Source organism: Charadrius vociferus, unplaced genomic scaffold (genome assembly GCF_000708025.1).
Source record: "Charadrius vociferus isolate BGI_N301 unplaced genomic scaffold, ASM70802v2 scaffold31, whole genome shotgun sequence".
Taxonomy (NCBI): domain Eukaryota; kingdom Metazoa; phylum Chordata; class Aves; order Charadriiformes; family Charadriidae; genus Charadrius; species Charadrius vociferus.
In genome coordinates, this window is record NW_009646966.1 from 2001611 (window position 1) to 2023378 (window position 21768).

The window sequence follows — 21768 nt, forward strand, 5'->3', positions numbered from 1 at the left end:
CAAATCTTCTTTCTCTCCACATTTAACCCTCCCTCCCCCTCCCACACTGAGCACTTCGCAGCTTTTGCTTTCACTTTTAAGGGACACGATCTGTGTCTCCTTGGAGGTAGGGGAGCTCTTGGCTTCACCAGCCTTTGCCACGTACGTTAGTTATTGTCGCTGTGCTTCAAAGGCTGGATAGACCTCAGAGAGCACAGGTCCATCACGCAGCTCATGGTTTAAGCCACAGCAACATTGCCAAAACAAAGTATAAAGGGAAACAACATTAAAAGGAGAGAGACATTCAGGAAGAAAGGCAGCACAGACACTGCTTCAAGGCCCCCCACTCTTCCCCCTCCCCCCCATTTTAACAGCCCATCCCGTTAGCAAACATTAAATGCAATTGGGAAATACTAAAAATCCATAATGGGTCATTTTCCTGCTTGGGATTTGCAGGAGCGGATTGAACTGTCTGTCCTGAGGTGGTTTTTAATGAACAGTACAGCTTGCCTGTAAGTGGTTGGGGTTCCCTCTCCGTTCCCCATAAACACATGAAGTATCTAATGGAGGGGCTTAATTGAGGCTGAGGTAGGTAATGTTGTTTTCTTTGATGGTTGTTACCCAAGTGAAAAAAGGAAAGTGTTTTAAGATACAGGAAAATGCTTTTATGGCCCCAAAATAAATCCTCCTGTTGTATAGCATTGCCAAAACAAAACAAGTTCCTTTCCGGAGGGAGGACTGCCAAAGTGAAGCAAGCGCCTTTCCGCTGGGAAGACTTAATTCAATATACGCACCATCAGCAGCGACAAAATCTCTACCAAGGTGCTCAAGTCTCTGCACCAGGGCACATGAAAAAAAAAACACCTGACCCACAACAGCGTCGAGTACCTTGGTGTCACAGCCAGTCTTACCATGACTCGTGGGCTCCTGACGGTTCTTGTCGCCAGCTTGCTGCCGGAGCCCAGAACACCACCATGATGCTGCCTGCCTTAAGTCCTGAAGGCTGCAGGAGACCAGGTTGCATCCTCTTGGTTTCCAGTGAGGAGGAGGAAACCTCTCCCAGTCACCAGAGATGGTGGAAAGGAGACTCCCACGCAGGAGGAGCAGACAGAACCTGTGCTTATTGGGTTGGGAAATGGAGATTGCCACAATGGTGAAGGCTGGGAGCTGGTGACTTCTGGCACCAGGAGGATGGCTCCTGCTCCACCTGCAGATCTGAAGAACAGGGCCAGTGCCCTGGTAGCAGGCAGGGAGTTGGGAGCCGTGTCCCATGAAGGCCCTGCACCTCCCAAGCCTGAGCTGTGCAGCAATACTAGGAGGGAGCAGCAACTGACAGCAGTGGGCAACTCTCTGCTGCCAACACGACCTGTCATCGAGGGAGGTTTGCAGCTCGCTGGGGACTCAGATCCTGCATGTTACGGAGACACAGCTGAGGCCTGTCTGGTCAAGTGACAAAGTGGTGGTCCAGGTTTGGCAAACAAAGGGTGCAGGGTGGTGTGGTCAAGATAGACATTGGAGATGACAAAATAGGGGCTTACCTCAGGTGAGCCCAGGTAAGCAAAGTTCCAAGACAACAGCACTGTGGGGAGCTCTCCTAGCGTTTCTGGGAGATCAAGGAGGTTCCCTGAAGGGACTGTATGCTAACGCACACATCCTGGGGAGCAAATGGGAAGAATTAGAGGGCTGCATGTAGTTACAGGGCTACCGTCTCACTGGGATCCCAGCTGTGGTGGGACATCTTACACAACTGGAGCACTGCCATGGCTGGATATGGGCTCTTTAGGTAGGGCCGTACAGGATGGTGAGGAGGCAATGGGATGGATGAGTGGCAATCCAGCTGAGAGGTTGTGGGTCAGGATTAGAGGGCAGAACAACATGGGTGACATTATGGTGAGTGTCTGCTACAAGACCACCTGATCACAAGGGAGAAGATGAGGCCTTCTACAGAAAACTGGAAGCAGCCTCACATTCACAGGCCCTGTTCCCTGGGGTCCTTGAACCACCCTGAGATCTGCTGAAGGGACAACACAGAAGGAGACAAACAATCCAGGAGGTTTCTGCAGTACCTTGATAACTTCCTGACACAGTCAGTCAAGGAGCTGGTGAGGGGAGATGCTCAGCTAGATCTCATACCTACATAGAACAATTGGTCAGGAACATTAAGGCTAGGGGCAGCCTTGGCCAGTTACCACAAGACAGTAAAGTTTAGGACCCTGAGAGGAAGGAGGAAAAGGAAAAAGCAGGATCACAACTGTGGACTTTAGGAGAGCAGACTTTGGCCCCTTCAGGGGCCTGCTTGGAAGAATCCCATGGGATACAGCCCGGAAAAGGAGTCCAGGACACCTGGTTGATTTTCAAATATCACCTGCTCCAAGCGCCCTCCTTCCTCTCTACTCAGCACTGTAGAAGGTTCAGGGGGGTATCTTATCCATGTGGATCAATATCTGAAATGGGAGGAGGGAGATTGGTGACAAAAAAGGTGGAGCCAGACTTTTCTCAGTGGTGCCCAGAGACAATGGGCACAAACTTAAATACACAAAATTCCATTTGAACGTACCAAACTACCTTTTTTACTGTGAGAGCGGTCAAACACTGGAACACGGTGCCCAAGGAGGTCATAGAGTCTCTGTCCCTGGAGATACTCCAAACCCCACTGGACACTGCCTAAGCAACTTGCTCCAGCTGACATTTTTGACAATTATGACATTTTTGATCAGAAGGGTTACATCCATAAATTTGACTTTCCACATTCAGAATATTCTTACAACTCTATTCAACAGTCCCTAATCCTGAAGGCACATAAATCTTTAGACATTTAGTTTCCCTCAATGCATTTCCACAGGCACCACAGGGCAGCTACACAAGTACCAAAGACCCCAGGCTGCTCTGATGCCCCACAATGAAGTACTCACAGGATTCCCAAACAAGTTACAGAATCATGGAATCGTCTAGGTTGGAAGGGACCTTGCAGATCATCAAGTCCAACCATCAGCCTAACACTGCCAAAACCACCACTAATCCATGTCCCTCAGCACCACATCTACCCGTCTTTTAAATACCTCCAGGGATGGTGACTCCACCACTTCCCTAGGCAGCCTGTTCCAGTGCTGAACAACCCTTTCTGTGAAGAACTTTTTCCTAATATCCATCCTAAACCTCCCCTGGTGTAACTTGAGGCCATTTCCTCTTGTCCTATCGCCTGTTACTAGCAAGAAGTTGACCTCCACCTCTCTACAACCTCCTTTCAGGTAGTTGTAGAGTACATTGTTTTTTTTTCCTGAGGGTCTAGTTTGTTGTCTGGTCTAGGAGGTACATTTTCTCATTTACAGATACAAAACCAAATCATGTTATAGTGCTGCATTCAACAGCCTTTGAGTTAGGATGCCACCAGAGAGAGAGAGATTGCAATCTGTAGATGGCCTGGTTTGAAGAATGAATGACATTTATCCAGGCTTACATTTCTCTGGAGTATTAAGGCGTCCACTGTCTTCCCAAACCAAAGAGCATCCTGTAGGTACAAATACGCACTTATAAGATCACTCTCCATTTCAGGTACAGGTAAGGCCTAGTCTGCCTTGGCTTTCCTATTACTTCAAAGGTAAAAGGCCTACTACCACCTTTTTTTTTTTTTTTTCCTTTTTTTTTTTTTTTTGTCCCCAAGCGTTTAGGTATTCCCCTCCAGAAGAGGGTCAAAACAGAGTTCTCCCTAGAGCAAAGCAGGTTTCGGAGGTACGGAACTCTGAAAGTGTCTAAACTGTCTGCTTGGCATTTTTCACTAGAACAGACAACACTCATGTCCACCATTGCACCCAACTTCATTTCATGAACAAGAGCCCTTGCAATGAGGTGGCAATCCTTAACACACACGCATACACCCCATCCAAAATAAAACCATGCAGCGAAAGCCTACAGCATGGTTCCATCTCTGCATTGACAGAGAGATGCAAGGCAACACCTAAAACTTACTTTTTTCAGCACCTGACACTGAAATGCTGAATGTTTTTCAGAGCATTTTCAGGAGGTACAAGGAATTAGAATCCACAGGAATCACAAAAGCAGTCAAACTTTTTTTTTTTCTTATTTCCTAAAACCAAGGTTTAGTTTCCAAAGGCAACACCTTTACTTTTTTTTCACAGGAATGAGTTCTTCCTTGGCCGTGTAACAAGCCCAAAAATACCACCAATCATGGGAAGGGAGGCTGTTACTCCCTGAGAAACCTCAGTATCATAGAGATAGGGCAGGACTAGACATTTTTATCCAAATAGAAATCAGAAAGGAGTAATTGCATCACCCAGCCTTTTGGCACCAGACCTTAACAGGGAGTCTAGTTTAATTTTCTCCTCCTTGGAGAAAGAACTTCCTTCCATATAAATCTCAAGAGCTCTCGGATCTCATCTCCTCCTGCAGTAACCAGTTAGACAACCAGGATTAGATAACATGACTCTTATGCCTAACACACTGGATTTAGATAATGCTGTTTACTTACAGCTTATTTGGAGAAGTAAAAGTAAAAACAAGGGTACAAGAAATAGATTACCATAGGTATTACTAAACATACATTGCCCTGAGCAAACCCTGTTTCTCAACCAAGAGCTGTACAAATCACTGCAAAGCTCAACCACATATGCACATACACCCAAGAAAAAAAAGAAATTTAAAAACCCCAGAACTTATTTTTCTACAGGCAGTTACTAGTCTAATTGTGCTTCATTAACAAGCTTAGTCCCTAATTCAAGAGGGAAAAAAGAGAAAGATTACACAACTTCCTCTTCTCCCAGGTTTCCAGCTCCTCTGCGTCTGAGCTTCCAAGCTACAGCTCAAGGCAGCCAATTTAACAACAGAACTTGTTACAACCTGAGATAAAATTTCAAGTTCTTCTTAAAAAAGGGGTCATCTCTCTATCCAGCTTCATTTCATTGCTATTCTTTCTTGTTGTCAATTGAACTAGCGGTTTAATTTGCATTTTCACTCACCTCCGATGTGGTCTTTACAGAGGAAACACTCCTGTACCTTCTCAATCAGCATTTTCCTATTGGCCCCACTCGAGTGACTCATTATTTCTGTGACCTACTGCACTCCTTTTGGACACCACCTACTCCCCGATTTCTTGCCACCTCTCCAAAATTACACTGTTATTGAGGAGGTGACAGGAATCAAAACTACTATAAAGCTACTCAACCACCTCTGCTTTACTGGAGACTTCGCTCATGTGTGACACGAACTGAAAAATTTCAGAAGGCAGAAACTATCTTCAAAGAGCTATTCCAGACAGTTTTGTTCTAAAAGTGTTAATTCTCTAGTTAAAAATATTGCAGCAAGCTACTTTTTTAGTGAGACAAGAATACTTAAGGTAGTTAAAAACCCTATCTCTTTAAAGTCAACCAAAATGTGAAAAGCCCCAAATCATCATGAGTTAGTAAGGCTTATAAAAACATCTTCTTGAGCACATCCTTTGTAAAATCACCTCATTTTAAACATACCAGTACTTGAAAAAATCCACCTTTGCAAGTTGGCGCAGTACCTAATTACTCTTAGCGCTAAAATAAATCTATATTTCTAGTATGAATTAATCTAGCTTCATATTCCTACTGCTTGAGTTTAGTATTCCATGTCTGTTAAATTTAAGGAGATCATTACTAAGTATTTCCTATGTAGGTATTTACTAACTGGAATTAAATCACTCCTCAAGCGTCAAGCAAAACACGTTACGTTTCTTACAAAACTTTGCTGTGTGTTTTTTTCCAGTACCTCACTCATTCCTATAGCTCTTCCCTGAGCCTTCTCCAACCTTTTACAGTCTCTCCTGAACTAGATTGTTTTCCAGGACCGGTTACACTAATGCAAACAGAGACAAGAAACGCATACTTTAACTGCATGACAATCTTTGATCAAACAACTTCTTTAGCCAAGCACCAACTATGAATAGCTGTACGCGTACATCCCCGTAACGGATGTACTTTCACTTACTTTTTCCTTGCATTTAGGTTGTGGAAACACATTACAGGAACGATGGTTATTTCCTCCCAATTGTGTAGCTTCAAATTGGTCTTCGCATAGCTGTATTTTGCAAAGCAAGCCAGGCTGTTTCACAACAGTAATTGATTTATACTTCTACTAGTCATCTGTCATCTTCAAGCTGCTTGGATTTTACCTCAGGTAACAGATGAACGTACCAATCCATTACCATGGAGTAACACCAGGAGCTGGATTGCTAAGCCTCAGTGGTCTTCGCTTGCAACTGCGATGTCAGCCAACATCTCTAATTCATTCAATTTCTGGTGTTTATTTTGTATTATTCCAGGCTTATGTTTAAATACTGTGAAGATACTGAGGCTCTACCCTTAGGCCCAATATGTGGCCCTTCCCAAGAGCTGATTTCTCAGGGAGCCATAAATCATTTCCCTGACAACACCCTTCTTCCTAAAACAACCAGGTCACTACCCAATGCCCTCTACCCTCCGCGTACATAGCCACGGGCTCCCCTTACACAGTCCTCCAGTCTCTGAAGAGTCCATTTCTAGAGCCACAAATTGCTAGAAAACTAACATTCAAGCTGAGGAAGATCTTTTAGTCAAAAGGCAGAGACACAAAGCAAAATTATTTCATTAGCTCTCTACTCTCAGCGCTTTTCGGACTGCTTATCTTGGCTTTGAGGAAGACATAACGCAGTGAATTACAGCAAGCACAAAACTTCGAAGTGTGGTTTATGTGGAAGCGGCACGTTACCGCAACCATAACTAACCAGGCGAGGCCTATAGGTTCACAGGGATGGTGAAAAAGTTACGTGGTACAAGTTGCATCACAACTTTTCAAGGCAAGCCACACGCTTTTGTCAAACTAATTCTTGAGAAGCGAATGCCCTGCCACACAAGGACAGCCCAAAACTGCTGCAGCCAAATCCATTTAGAGGCCAAGGCAGTCGCAAAGCTTTTCCTAGCAAGCCCTAGAAGCTTATGATGAAATGGCTGAAACCAAGCCACTTCTGACTGGAGGACATCAAGCATTTTCATAGCAGGGTGGGATACAACATCCTTTGAGGCTCCAGACTTTCAGCACTTACAGTTAACTCTCAGTTCAGGTTTTTAACATAATCACATTGAAACCTTGTAATCTTTGGGATGCTGAAAACTTACATTTCCACTTCCTGATGATAAGCATTAAACCATTCTTGCTGGTTATTGCCATAGTGCTCTTCAGTAAACACTGACTTTGGAGGATTTACATGTATTTAAATATTATTCTTCTTTCTTCCTCCCCCCCCATCTGGAAAGAATTATTCTGCAAGTCAAATGACAATCACTTGACTCATACAAAACAACATGAACCCAAGACTGTCAGTAGATTTATACCACATCCTTTAGGGGTTTAGTTTAGTTTCACATAGTGAAACATCTAATGGCTTTCATAATTTTCAACAGATAGCTTGAAATTAGCCATACCACAAACACAGCAGCGGATACAGAGTTTCCAATAACGCTTAACTGATTTTCTTTTTCTCTATGCTCTGAAGAAAGAACAAACTCATTATATGCAGAAATAAAGTATGCTATTTTTAAGCATATTTAAGCATTCGGCTTTTTTTAGACTTTTTCCCCCTTCCTAGAACAGTATTATGCAAAAAACAATCAATAAGAGATTATCTTGTTCTAGAAGACAGCATACTAGTCATAAAGATACCCGGTTGAGATTATTCTAGATGTAAATTTGGAACAATATTAAACTTTAATCTCATTCTATGGTATTTCATATGCAGTTTCCAAAACAAATAAATGAACCACTGCTTCTTTGTGTCATCCCCACCACTTTTCTTTTTTTTTAACTATAATTTTTATTTAAATAAGACACAGGAACTTCTATACCGAAAAAAATACAAAACAAAAGCCACACATTTCCTTCTGTAAAGCAATATTGTGTGATAACTTGAATACTGTTCAGCACAGTGGCTAGAAATAACAGTACAACTATGTACAAAACTTTAAACAATATTTGACAAATTTCTACAGCTGGATGTAGAATACAATTGAGATAAACAACTGCTGGGAAATATACATGGCGAAGCATTAGCTTGAACACATTTGGTTCAAAACCTTCAAATCTGCTAAGAACAAATGTGCAATTGAATTAATATTTAGTTTCTCGTGGAAAAAAAAAAAAAAAGAACACGTAAAGGTGTTGCAAATATTGTACAGAGTTTATCACCGATCTAAAACCCACTCATCATATTCCCTGGTAACCTAACACCAATAACTGAGACTACAATTTCTTATCTGGACATAACCAGAGCATAAAAAGGTCATCATACTGCAATGTTAATCTAGAAAGAAAAATATTAAAAGGAACCGATACTTACATCACGAGTATTTTCTCCCCTTTATCTTCAGTCTATAAAATATATAGTGTTTTCACCTAGGCCTGAGATTAGTAGGGTTAAAGATGGCTGTTGTGTTTCAAGAAGGTTTTTCACATGAAAATGGTGAGAGACAGACCTCTCTCTCCTCCTATTTTTTTTCTGCAAGGGGAGTCAAAAAACAGTGACTGTTTTATAGGCTGCAAATTCCACCTTGTAAGACAGTACTAACAAAACCTCAGCAATAAAAAGGAAACAATGCTTTATCTCCAAAGAAAGCACATATTTAGTGAGTAGTTACTGGTGGCTCACTCTCACCCCCTCCAATCTCATCTTCAAAAGAGGAAAAAAACATCATGCAGCAAGCTTAAACGCTCAGCAGCTGCAGGCTACTAATCTCTTCAATTCCTGGAAAAGGTGAACCTTATTCTCTTAGGAGCAGACAGCATAAACATAGTTCCACTGAGCTGAAAGCAATGGAGCAAGAACATCAAGTTTATTTTGCCTTTGGGGTCCTCTTTGTATGACAGGAAATTATCTCTGAAAGCAACGCTCCTCTTGTTCCAGTACAATAGAAGAGCACCACTAACCCGCTCTTGCCGCGTACCATTTTGAGAAAGTGTCCAGCCTGCAAAACCAGGATTATTTTACAAGGATTTGGTTTTATTCACACTTAAGGAGGGGGGAAAACACACTTGTACACACACAACTTAAGTAACTGAAAGTTATGGGAGAAGCTTGGATTAAGTAACATGAACTTAAAACTACTGTTTTCCCCACCCCTCTTAGAACACCCACTTGCTACTTTTGGACTTTAATCCAAACACAATTACTCACTACATAAATAAAATGCTGCTCATCTAACACTGCTTGACAAAATCTGAAAACCTATTCCCAACCAGCAAATGAATGAACATTTCCAAAAGAGAAACTAAACATTAATTTGACTTTTAGACGGTAACAGTAGCATTTCACATCCTTAACTGCCAACAAAAACATGAGAGGAAATCCCCATCACCCCCTGTGAAACCTGAAAGAATTTCTGTCCTTGAACAAAAACATTCTTGTCTTTCAAAATCCTCTCACACACAACGTGGAATGTTTCTCATGTACACAGCCTAGTACTGAACACTTTATTTGCAACAGTTTAACAGTCATTAACTGAGCAACACCTGAAACCTTTAAATGCCACATTTTTACATATATTGAAATGACAGTAAATGCAACAGTTGTTTTACTTGTAAGCACATGACAAAGTGATATACATCACAGATTTGCTGGTTCTCCTCATGTTCACCCATGTCCAGGGTCATCATTCACCTGGATCTGAATGCACTTATTCCAAGAAAGTGGAATGTAATGAGGAAATATTAATGCATAAAATAAGGAAAGGCAAAAGAGCGATGTTCCCTCTTTAGCTTTGTAGCTGTAAAATATTTTATATCCCAATATGATATACATTCCAAGTTACCTGAGTTTACACTTCGAGAGAAGTACCTGAAGCTAGGCCATAGGGTGGGCACTGTGCAACTGTTGTGGCCATTTTTTTTTTTTTTTTTTTTTGCATTGTGTGTATTACAGAAGTTAGAAACATAAACACCTGGATCAATTGTAAACATAATCCTGAAGTACAGTATTTTCCATAGGACACAACACAGCAAGACATTTTCTATTCAGACAGGCAACTTTTTTTTTTTATATATATATAGAGCTTATTTATACTGTAGAATTTGAAACAGAACACAGGACACAGTACTAATCTGGTCAAACATACTATGAAATGCATAGTCTCCACTTAAAACGCTAAATGATATATGGATTCTGCAGGCATTACTGCTTTCTCACAAAAAATGCTGAATATGAATTCTGTCCCTGCCAAGAACAGCGTTGAGATAATTTTTCAAATGCTGCTAAGTATTCCGTGTTCTTCTGAAAGGTTGCCACCTCATGCAGATGTATCTGAACTATTATATCCTTGTTTCAGGGCAGAGGCCTGCTCCACCTTGCTCTAGATTAACACGTAGCTCTGAGGAGAGGAATGGTCTTCAGTCTGAATTTCTTGCAAAAGCGGCTGCTGCTGTTGGGACGGTTGCTGTACCGGGACCTCTGTAGAGTCCATTGTGCTGGTGTCATCTGACAGAGATGAGAAAGAGACCCGAGATGAAAGCTGCTCAACAGTCAGGGTGCTCAAAGCTGTGCTTTGACCAGAGTTTGGAGAGTTCTTCAGCGTCAGGTCTGAAGCGGGAAGGAGGGGACCCAGAAGTTTTACAGGACAGAAAGCTGATCCGGTTGGGATGAAATTAACCTTGTTTTTGTCAGGACATGAAAAGAGAGGGGCTGAGACAGGCTGACGAGACCTACAACAAGAAAAAAGATTATATACCCAGGCAACCAAGATGTTTTATACGTCATGAACTTTGTGGTTCTACACGTTGCTAAAATGTGAATGACAAGGAATGGGATTAATTGGAAAGAGGGGCAAACATCTTCCATATTGGTAGTCAGCTAACTGATCCACAGCATTAAAAATAGTACCGTCACAAAAATGACTTGATAGTTACTGGATAAACATGCAACTTCCAGCAAGAAAAATCTGCAGTACATATGTACATGAAAAAAACGCCGCAGTAATTTAGAATGGCACAAATTCTTCTTTAATAAAAACAACGCAGCAACAACACATTTAGTCATATTAAATCCCTTTGAGAACCTCCACAAAATAGACCTCTCCTTTCCCATATTCCGTGCTTTGTCTGGAGGCTTCCTCCACAACCCAACATTGCTCCTTCACTATCCAGCAGGCAATGAATGCTGTTAGAGCAAGAAACGTCCCCTCCTTAATTCTTTCATCCACAGGAGGTAAGCATGCAACCTCGACAGCATGTGCTCAAATACTGCTGGGTCTAGGGGAAAAAGACACGTTGTCCAAGAGTTTAATTTCTGACTTCTTGCTCAGCAAAAATATTGAGCAAAGTCTATGCCATAAGTATACCACCGTCTACAAACACTTTACATAGGTTTCATTCCATTTTATATGTTTTATACATATCAAAATGTAACCTATGCTTGAAACCGATAAAGAATTACGGACAAGGAGAATTTTTGTTTTAGGCCATGAACTTTTAAGTTAATAAAAAAAATATATGAAAAGAGGTTTACAAATGCTTAGGAAATCAAAGGTACCTTATCCTTTCTGCTTGGCTTTTTGTTGCCTTTTACAAATGCACAAAAAGAGTTCAAGCATAAAAGACTCCATTTCCTCTTCAAACCAACGTGAACACTTCAACTTCTCTTCTGTACAAACTCTAAGAATAGTTTGCTCCTGTGAAACTCATCAGCTGGAATAGTTTATTCATCTGCAGTTGAATAGGCTCAGTAAACAGGTTTACTGCTTTGCAGATACCAGCTGATATAAAAGGCATTACTTACGACATTTCCTCAAAGACCTTCACTCGCTCACATCCCTCTGGGGGCTCTCGTTTGAACATGTAGCTGTTGTTTGGTTTGGGAGATGAGGCATACTTGGGCAACGGTGAGCTACTCCCACTGTCTGAAAATTTAAAGCAGTTATATTACTAGAGATTGAGAGTGCTTTTTTATTAAATTCGCTTTCCAAACAAGATGCCTTTTTTTCACAATTTATCCACTATGCTGCTTTGCTTCCTTTATTGGAGGCTATTCTAACACCCTTGTATAGCACATTTCTTCTGAATAAAAGCTTCAGTGCAGCAGTAATCTATCATATAACAACACAGAACAGGAGGATATTTTTATCCAGAACGCTGCCATCGGAACAAAGCAGAGCTGTGATCCTGGAAACAAATACATTCTTTATTATGTATTTCAAAAAACCATAAATGAACAAGGTAATATGAGTAATACATGCAGAAGAATTATGAGTGGTAATGATAATATGCCCTCTCACTGTATAAACACAGTTATTGAAAATGTGTGTATACAGCATGTATCTTTTTTAAAAACATAATTCTTCACTGGAATATTGAATTCTTCACTGGAATATTCATTAGTCTCATGAATAGTTCAGAAGTTGTAAAGAAACAAAGAACACCTGTAATATAGGTACTGATACCTCATCATTACAATGCCCTACCTTATTTGCTTTGCAATTGTGAAGTTGTTTTAGTATCCATAATAAAACTTCCACAACTCAATTCACTCACTAACTGTATGATGTAAGTATCCTTCATAACTCTAGCTGTGTGTGTATATTTTACAGATGATTACTAGACACACATAGAACTAAAGGTGCGAAGATCTATGACACGAGGCAATAGGCAGATTTCTTTGTACTTCTTGGAAAATGTAGAGAGGAGACTCCACTCTTGGTAATGACAAAAGCACAACAGTTTGAAAAAAATCAAGACTATGAAACGGTTCACTTAACACACTCATCTTGACAACATGATATTCAATGCATTAAGGAAATAAAGTAGGTACAAAAATAATTACTCACAGAAAATTAGCTCTCTGCAGTGGCTTCTACCTTTTCAAAGAGCAACACCTATCTCAGTTTAGTATTAGTGGCTCCCTATTCTCTGCTTGGGGTTACAATTTAAAAAATGAAATGAAATGGCAAGGTTAAAGAGGATCCCCCAAGTTACAAACACACCTTATTTGGAGAGAAATAACTGCTTTTCTTTTAGCTCCTTTTGAATCTTTCCACCAATGTGCGGTACCTTACCATTTTTAACTCAGATACCGTTGTTTATTCTCCTGTTGTTCATATGTGCCTTTTCAGCAACAGTGGAAAACCAACCAAAACTTCAAGCACTATGATCTACATTCACTGAAGCATGTAAGATTGTCTTTAACAGCCTGCAAACAGTAACTACATAAACATTCGTATAACCATGACTCAAATACAAAGGCTAATCACTGGAGGTTTTAAAACATCTCTGCTTCCTCCTACAAGACACAAATCAACTCAAATGTCACGCTTCCCCTTGGAGATTTACTATGAAAGATATAAGAAAAAAAAATAATAGTTGAAGTGAACCTCAGTAGCATATTGATTATTCAGCTCTTTCCTGCTGTAGACTGAACAAACCCTTCTATTTAGGGAATTTTAGGTGTTAACTGTATGAAGGCAGAAAAACCTTAGAGACAATACAGATATTTGCCAAGCTGGGAGCACGATGGTCCTGTTGGCATCTTTCCACTGTTGGCCCACACAGCTCATTCCAAACACAAAAATCATTAACAGAACCCAGACAGTTTGTTTCCTCCTTCTAATATTTAAAATTGAAGATCCAAGTTTCTATTTAAAAACTCTGAGACATAAAATGTGCTACTATTCATTCCACCAAATAGTGGAAAACTGTGGCAGTACATCCAAGGAAAGAATCAAACTGAATTCAAAGTTAAGTCAGTTCTTGGAAGATTTAGAGTCTTGTCTAGCCAGTTCAGTTTTCAATCAAGTTTTCGGTTTATTTAGCCCTGTCTGGCTGAAACTTTCTATACAAGACATCTGTTAAACAAGTACAAGAAAATGTATTATATAATTTAACTGTTCTGTTTCTCTCTTTACCCTCCCCGCTTTTAAAGCTCATTACGTTGTTAGCTTTTTAATTTTGACCAAACACACCCCACACCACTATTTAAAAAAATACATGTGGTTATTAGGAAGCTCACACGCACAAGCTTGGTGTTGGTCCTACACGTACAGCAGCAGTGTGAGAACAGAAGGGTACTGGGAAAATAGGCCACGAGTTAAAGTGGTAAGAGGTGGACTTTACAGCTTAAGCCAGTCTCCACTTGTGTATCCTGTAAGCTCTTAAGTGCTAAACTGTCACATTATTAATCCTTAATGACACTGCAAGTGTATATTCTCAAACGGAAACAGAGCTATTTACACTTTTTTTTTTTACTTTCTCAGAGGCTGCAATGTGTGAGCCTTCATGTCAGAGGACACATCTGCATCTTCCATGCTTCCACCAGTAGGGTGTGCTCTGCTGGCGTATTTCGACCAACTAATCAAATTTCATTAAGATGACAATGATTGAAGATTAACAGATGTAACCTTTAAAGTGAGTTTTGTTACAATAAGCACATATCAGACAATATGGAGACTTACTACACAGAATTGCTAAGCATAAATATTCAAAATGGATATATTCTGCTATTTAGAAAATGGTTAAGATTGTAATTGAACACTAAAAATACTCTTTTAACCAGACGACTTAATACCACAAATTTTAGCTTGCATATATTACAGCAACGAAAGAGGCAAACTAAAAAAGAATCTGTAAAACAAGTTTTTGAGTGACAAAACTTAAAGGCAACAAGAAACTCCGCCAGTGAGCTTTAGGATTTGTTTTGATAGGCTCAAAAATACTTTTGTTTCTTCAGACCTTCCAAAGATTTCACATACAATTTTCATTTTACAAATTATGAATCAGATGCCCAGAAGTTAAAAAGTATCTTCAGTTCATTTTCATGAACATGTTGCTTCTAATAGCCTGCTAGCAACAGTGGGAATACACAATGCTACACAAAAGCACCTACATAAAAATCCCTGAAAACCAGGCTATACTATCTATTTTTTGCATGAAAAAAAAATAAAAATTTTCATCTGCTTATACCTTAGGATGCCTTTGAACTTTACCTCTGTCACAGCTGCTAAGTATGCTATGTAGCACTCTGAATTATAGTCTCATGGACCAGAATATCATAAAATACTCTGATAAAATATTGGTAGCTTTAATGCAGAAAGGCAGTAACTTACCTTGCAATAGGCTGATATTTGAAAACAAAATCATAAATCCAGGTGTCATTAAAACACCTTCTCACCTACCTTTCCTTCTCTGCTCCAATCAATACCATGTCGTATTACTGCTCCATTCGGACCAGTATTGTGGGCCTTTTCTGAAATTTTTCTGAAAGCTTTCACTTTCTTTTGAAAAACTCAATAGATTTAGCAGCTTCTTGCAGAAATGTAAACCAAACAGCTGATACAGTCCAAAGAGCAGCTGTGAGGGCCTCAGGCCAAGGCACAGCTTTGCACAAGAAATAAAAGATGCTTTAGAAATGTAAAGCAGTGCTGTGTCTGTACAGAGCCCTGGCTCCTCTCACTGCTCATGTCTCTCAGTCAAGCTACTAACCTTCCTTTCCTATTCAGCAACACAGTCAGGAGCATTCATAAAGCTGATAATTGTATTTTTTAATGGCAAAGCCAAGTTATTCCCATTGCAAGGAAAATAAAACCTCAACTTGAGAAAAGTAACAGAAAAATAACTTGGGTTTAAAATGTCTACATTTGGTTATATGTATATGCAGTTTTCAAAACTTAACAGGCCTCACGGTAAACTCATGACAGTGTTATTCTACCATCACAAAAAAACTTCAAAATGTAGTGCGAAAAACTTTGTGAGTTTTGTTTTATAAAGCAGTTAACATCAACAACAGATGTTAATAAACTGACTCTCAAAACTTGCTATTCCCTTAAAATTTCTATCTGTATCCCTTATCTATAATTCAACTATTTTGAAGATAACATTCTTATTCAGAACTGGCCTGTGGGATCTTAATGATCTGAGAGTAAAAGGTGCCTTTCTGACTATACTTTTACAACCTCTGAACAAATTACTTTCTCTTGGAAAACCGCTATGCGTTTTTCGAATGTCTATCTTGCCCTTAAAGAATGAAGCTGTGATGAGCAGTTCAAGCTTTTATCTTTCATAAGCACAGTATAAGTACCTTACTTAAACTAATTTAAAAATGCAATTATATTAACTTTACAAAGCTGGCTGTGTCTAACCATCACCTATACACTACTACTAAAGCAGACTTTTGATACAAACCTAGCATTAAAGCCAGTCTTAAAACCAAAATCCACAAATAAGTATCTACTCATTGTGAAGTTCAGCAATAAATTTTACTCCAATTAGCTGTTCAAAAAATCCAAGATGAGATAAAAACCCTTGAAAAGCATTAAGAAGGTTAGATGCACTATCTCAAACTGTCTTCACTCGCTATATGTGAATGCCATATATATGCCAATAAAGTACCACTGAAAATTCCAATTACTGTGATAACTGAGTACTAACTACAAAAGGAATTATTCTTTTCATTTCCTTGCTTTTTAACTAATATTTGTTATCAGGACATATATGAACAAGTTTATCTGTCAAGACGTTTCCTTGTGTGCTAACACTTTAGTGGATGTCTCTATAGTGATTTAGTCTTGACAACACATTACAATTCACATGCATACTACAAGAAAGAGAAGGGGGGTGGGGAGCTAATATCTTTGTCATTTTTGGAGCATGGCCAACTATCATGTTGAGCTAAGACTTTGACTTTGATGTGGTTAACTTACACACGTGTGCACACCCACCCCCAGTTCAGGATTTGGGCAGGTGGATTTATTTTCCACTACCTCCTTTTTAATCCAAGATGGGAAAGAAATACTTTTCAGAAATGAAGAAAAGCTAGTATTTCTCCCACTGCCTTCCCCAATCTTATTCCCAAATTACTTTAAGAATTATCAAACAGAGAATACTCACAGAAAAAAGTTCTTATAACCTTACTTATAACCTCAAAATACTGCTGTCTTGAGCTCATTAGCAAATCTATGCTAAATCTTAAAAGTTTTCATTTCCTCTGTGAAACTTACTATCCTTACCTTGCACGTTTTGCCCAAACCCTGCATCCCTCCAAACTAAAGTCCATGTTTCCAGCTAGCTGACCAGAAGCCCAAGAATAATTACATTAATAAACAGTTGTCCAAAACAAAAACAAACAAACAAAAAAAATCAGTCTTTTTACACTGGTGCCTGTATTTTCATACTACATGTCCTATCCATAACTCTTAAAATTACTGGAGCTCCATTGTACTCCCTCTACAAACCAAATGACGTTTTACAGACTTTGAAAAAAATGCAGAATACTGACATATAAACACACAAATTATAAAGAAATTATGGGTTGTTATGTAACATACACAGACACGTAATTACTCTCCATCAGACTGTTCAAACTCACATCTGAGCTCCTCACCAAATAGCTTCAAGTGGAATGTAAGAGTTCAACAGCAGAGTACTTTTAAAAGCAGTCCAAAACTTCATCATCACCATTCTGATCAGCAAGTAACTCACCCACAATGAACATATAGTCTAACACAAACCTTCTTGAAACCTTTTTTTAAACATAAACCTGTTACAGTCTGAATTCTTCACATTAGAATCTTCATAAATAGTTAAGACTGTTTGCTGTGCTCCTCTGACGTATTTATGGAAGATGTTTGTGAAGTTTCACAAACAAGAGGGAAAAAGGTATGTAAACAAACAAAACCAATTTTAAGATAAATCCTCAATCCCTCCACAACCATCAAACAAAAACAAAAACTGATGTAATGAGTAAAATGAAGGTAGTTGTAGAAGCAGGACATCACATGCCTCCCATAGGTAAAGGCGGTCCATTCTACTCTCACCTTTATCACGGTCATAGAGTAAATCTTCTGTTGAGCAAGGACTCCCATCCTGAGATTCAGGAGGGCAAAAGGGAGAGACACATGGTGAATGACTGCTGCAGCTGCTGCTGCGCTCCTGGACAGACGGAGTCTGAGTGTCAATGCTTCGTGTACTACTACTACGATAGTGAGCAGGTAATGGGGCCCTTCGACCATCAGGGATATCCAAAGGCTGAAAAGAGAAACAAGCAAATCAGGTTACAGAAAAAAGACCAAACTCCTAAGCAACATCAGCCTGTAGCGCTCATAATTGAAGTAATGAGGTAAGGCCTTAAGAGCAGCAAACAAGCCATTTTTGAAAGAACAGCTTTGACCCAAGAAAATAATGCAAAGTACAGTGGACACAACATATGTTAATTATGCTGAATGCTGGGACAATGTGCAGATGTTCCAAGCCAACTATGTCCTCTTAATGCGAAGTTAACACCAGATTACACTTCAACACATGCTACTATTACGTTTTTGTATTTTTTATGATAGTTTAAGAAAGCAAACCTCCCCAACAAATAGATCTCTCATTATATACTTAGTAAGACAATTTTCAGTAAAGGTCACTGTTATTACAAAAGAAAAACACGTACTGTGACAGAGATCGCATTTGGATAAAAGGGAAAGTAGAAAATGCCAAATACAAGGGCGTACTATCGCCATAACAACCAACTGAACTACAATTATAAATTAAACCATCCAAGTTCTGCTATTAAGTCGTTATTCTCTCGCACATTCCATTCTTCACTTCTATAGGTGATCTCTGACAAAATGGCAACTAGGTAGATGATGCACAGGCTTATACAGGGTTCACAAGCTTTGTCTTGAACCAAAGCTAGTAAGAGCTGCCTGCTCATATTGGCCTAGTTGGTGCTGGCCAGAGTGATCTTGCATCCCATTCTGCAATATACTGCGTAGACATGTTCGCAGTAGTAGATTGGCACGCTCTACTTACTTGTTCTACCCAGTGGAAAATTAAGTTTTATCACAAAGACAGTACTGCTTTAAATGTAAGAAATCAAATCAGAATTACAGTTTTGCTTAAAAGTGAAGAGGAAAAATGCCTGCAAGATTTAAGTATCATTTTTATCCTCACATCAGTAAGGATTGTATTCAAGCCACAGACAACAGCTTAAACATTCTAGCTACAAAAAAAAAAACTAACACCTTTTTCCTTTTCACTTCAAGTGAACATTTTTATCTCATTGCTTTATTCTTCCCCATATATTACAAAACTATAACAGCTTGTTCCAGAGCCTAAAATTCAACCCCACTCTTTTGCTAGCAGTGAGGACATGAAACTCTCTGGCTGAGTATCGCATTCTCCCCTTTTCAGCAATAATCTATCCAGAAAACCACCACAAAGAGGCAGATGTAGCAAAGCAGGAAGATCATTTTCTTCTTATGAGCCTTCCAGTTAATACCATTTCACATTTCAATTAAGAGCAAAGAAACACACTATAAAGAGAACATTACAGTTGCTACATCAAATGCTGAAAAGTTTGGACACAGCTGTGTGGTCTGTTCTAACAGCTCAGTTCACATCGCATATGCGTTACAACAAGACTACATGTTGCTATTCCCAGCACCCCGAACAGGCTGTGACTCATTCAATGCACAAGATAGACCCGAAGCATTGTATTATTATTTGTTACACCAACAGAAGAGAGGTAGAAAACAAGACTGAAGCTGTAGAAGGAAAAGTCTCATAATTAATGTAAGGAAAAAAATAACTGCCATGCAGAACAGCGTTTTCATTTCCATCTCTGCCACAAAAATTCTATGAGATGCCGGGAAGTAATCTGAACCAACCTCCCTCTTTTATGGTATCTTTTCTGGATGCCCAGTCTATATAGGACTGATTTGCAAAAGTCTTCAACATTCACGGATGCAGAAGGAGACTATGGGAGCTACACTTTAAACTCCTAAAATGGCATGCAGTCAGTACCCTGAGTTCCCCAAAGAATCACATTATAGAAGCCTAACGGATTTGTTTCTCCATCCATAAAGTGTAGATAGTATCATCTTTCTTCACAGAGGTGTGATAAAAAGAGAACAAGATTTCAGACACTCTCCTATTATATAGAAGCAAAAACGCAGGAAGAAATTCAGATTTCTGACTTGAAAGCAAGGTTTAATAGTGAGCATTAGGACACATATCTAATTAAGAGAAAACAAAAACACCAAAAAACACTGAACAGCTGCTCATTAAGTGCATACACTATGCTCTACGTAACAGGTAAAGCAAGGATTCCAGGAAAGGGGAAAAAAAACAGCAAGTGATCACATAATTAAAGACTTTGGGATAACACAGATGTTCTTCCACACCTGGAGGAACAATGTAGCCTTATGTAGTCAGGAAGTATATCACAAATCACATACTTCAATCTCCACTGAATTAAAATTTGAGGTACAAAAAGTTATCTGTATTTTTAGACATGCAAATATACACACAAATAGAAAATGCTAAATATTTATCACTTTTTCCATGTAAAATAACTTTTAAGGCATAGAAAATGCCAGCAAATATTTCAGATTACTGGGCTTCTGTATTTATCTTTCCTTTAATATCGAATCCAAGTTTTGACAAATGCAAAAAACTTCATGAAAATATCAACTAAAAGTATTCCACTTTTTTAAAAGTTTACGCATTGAACTTGATCAACATAAAAAAACAACTTTAGAAGTTACTTTCCATGAGTCATGCTTAAACTATTCTAAAAACTGAAGTCCTCACAACCTTCGAACATAAGAAAAAGGGTAACTAATTTGGTACAGCTGCTATGAGTTTTCATAACACTCAATGCATGGAAAATGACTAGGAATTGGTGTATTCTATATACTGGTGGGTTTTAGTTTTTGGGTGGGTTTTATTTTTTGGAAGAGTGTCCAGTCATGTGCTAACCTTATGCCAAATGCATTCTGACAAGGACACCTGCCAACCCCTATGGGACAGTGTGTTCTTGGACATAGTTACATACTACCCTCATCTCCCTGCAAAGGTATGGAAATGCTCAATTTGACAACAGCACACATTTCTCAACACGCTGTTAAAATTCACTTTGTTTCCAGTATCGATATTTTTGCTGGAAAAAAAACATGAACACCCTACTTAGTCACAACAGGGATGCTACTATGATATACCAATGGGAGCATTAAAAAGAATCTGTTCTTCCTAAGCCTTACTTCTGTTTGGGAGGCAGCTTCTTGAGAGCAAAGCATTCAATGCTTTCATTTAAAGAGAGCTACAAGTGTGTCCATGCTCAGCTACGGGGCACTTTCCATTATTTTTGCAATGTATTCTGTATGAGGAAACCTCTTACTTCCCACTCCCTACAAAACTTCATCATCTTATTGTACCAAAGACTCCCATGTTTGTGTTGTGGAGTCACAACAGGCTAAGAACAAAAGCCTGTCACAACTTCACAAAAAGCTGATTCCTTACAAGTTATGGTGGGAACAGAGACACACCACCACAATTTCCTGGAAAGCTAATCAACAAGTTATAAAGCAGGAAGGAAAATATATCCAGGATTTTTGAATAAATACATCAGAAAATGAATTAAAGTTTATTAATAGATCTGAGAAAGAGGCGATTAAGTGACTCAAAAAAGCCAACTAACTTCATTTTATGAAACAAAAAAGAGAGCACCCTCAGCTAACTAAGCAAGATGAATGATTTGAAACAACATACACATACATCACTAAACTGAAAAGAATGGAACATTTGGAATGTTTTGACTACTTACAATGTAATCCCTCTAAACGTTATGGTCAATTAGATTATTAAATGCTAACAACACTACTGTATCATCAACTATCTTTGTGAAACACAAAAATAACAAGTGTACAATAATTATTTTTACTTTTATAAGTAATTGTACGTCTATAAGTACAATTTCTATAATCATTAAAATATTATTTAAAAAAACTAAGTCAGCACAAGGTAAGACAGAAGACATAT

The 21768-nt window shown here is 39.1% G+C and overlaps 1 protein-coding gene across 1 annotated transcript in view; it reads right to left on the reverse strand.

Moving 5' to 3' along the window:
* Positions 1 to 9873: 9873 nt before the first annotated feature.
* The window catches only part of GLCCI1 (glucocorticoid induced transcript 1), a 50209-nt gene continuing 38314 nt past the window's right edge, over positions 9874 to 21768 (reverse strand). Inside the window, exons 6-8 of the mRNA XM_009895336.1 lie at positions 17778 to 17988; positions 11756 to 11876; positions 9874 to 10683 (exon numbers count right to left, since the gene is read on the reverse strand). Coding sequence (XP_009893638.1) covers positions 10335 to 10683; positions 11756 to 11876; positions 17778 to 17988 — 681 coding nt within the window. The 3' untranslated portion in view covers positions 9874 to 10334. The remainder of the gene's footprint in view (positions 10684 to 11755; positions 11877 to 17777; positions 17989 to 21768) is intronic.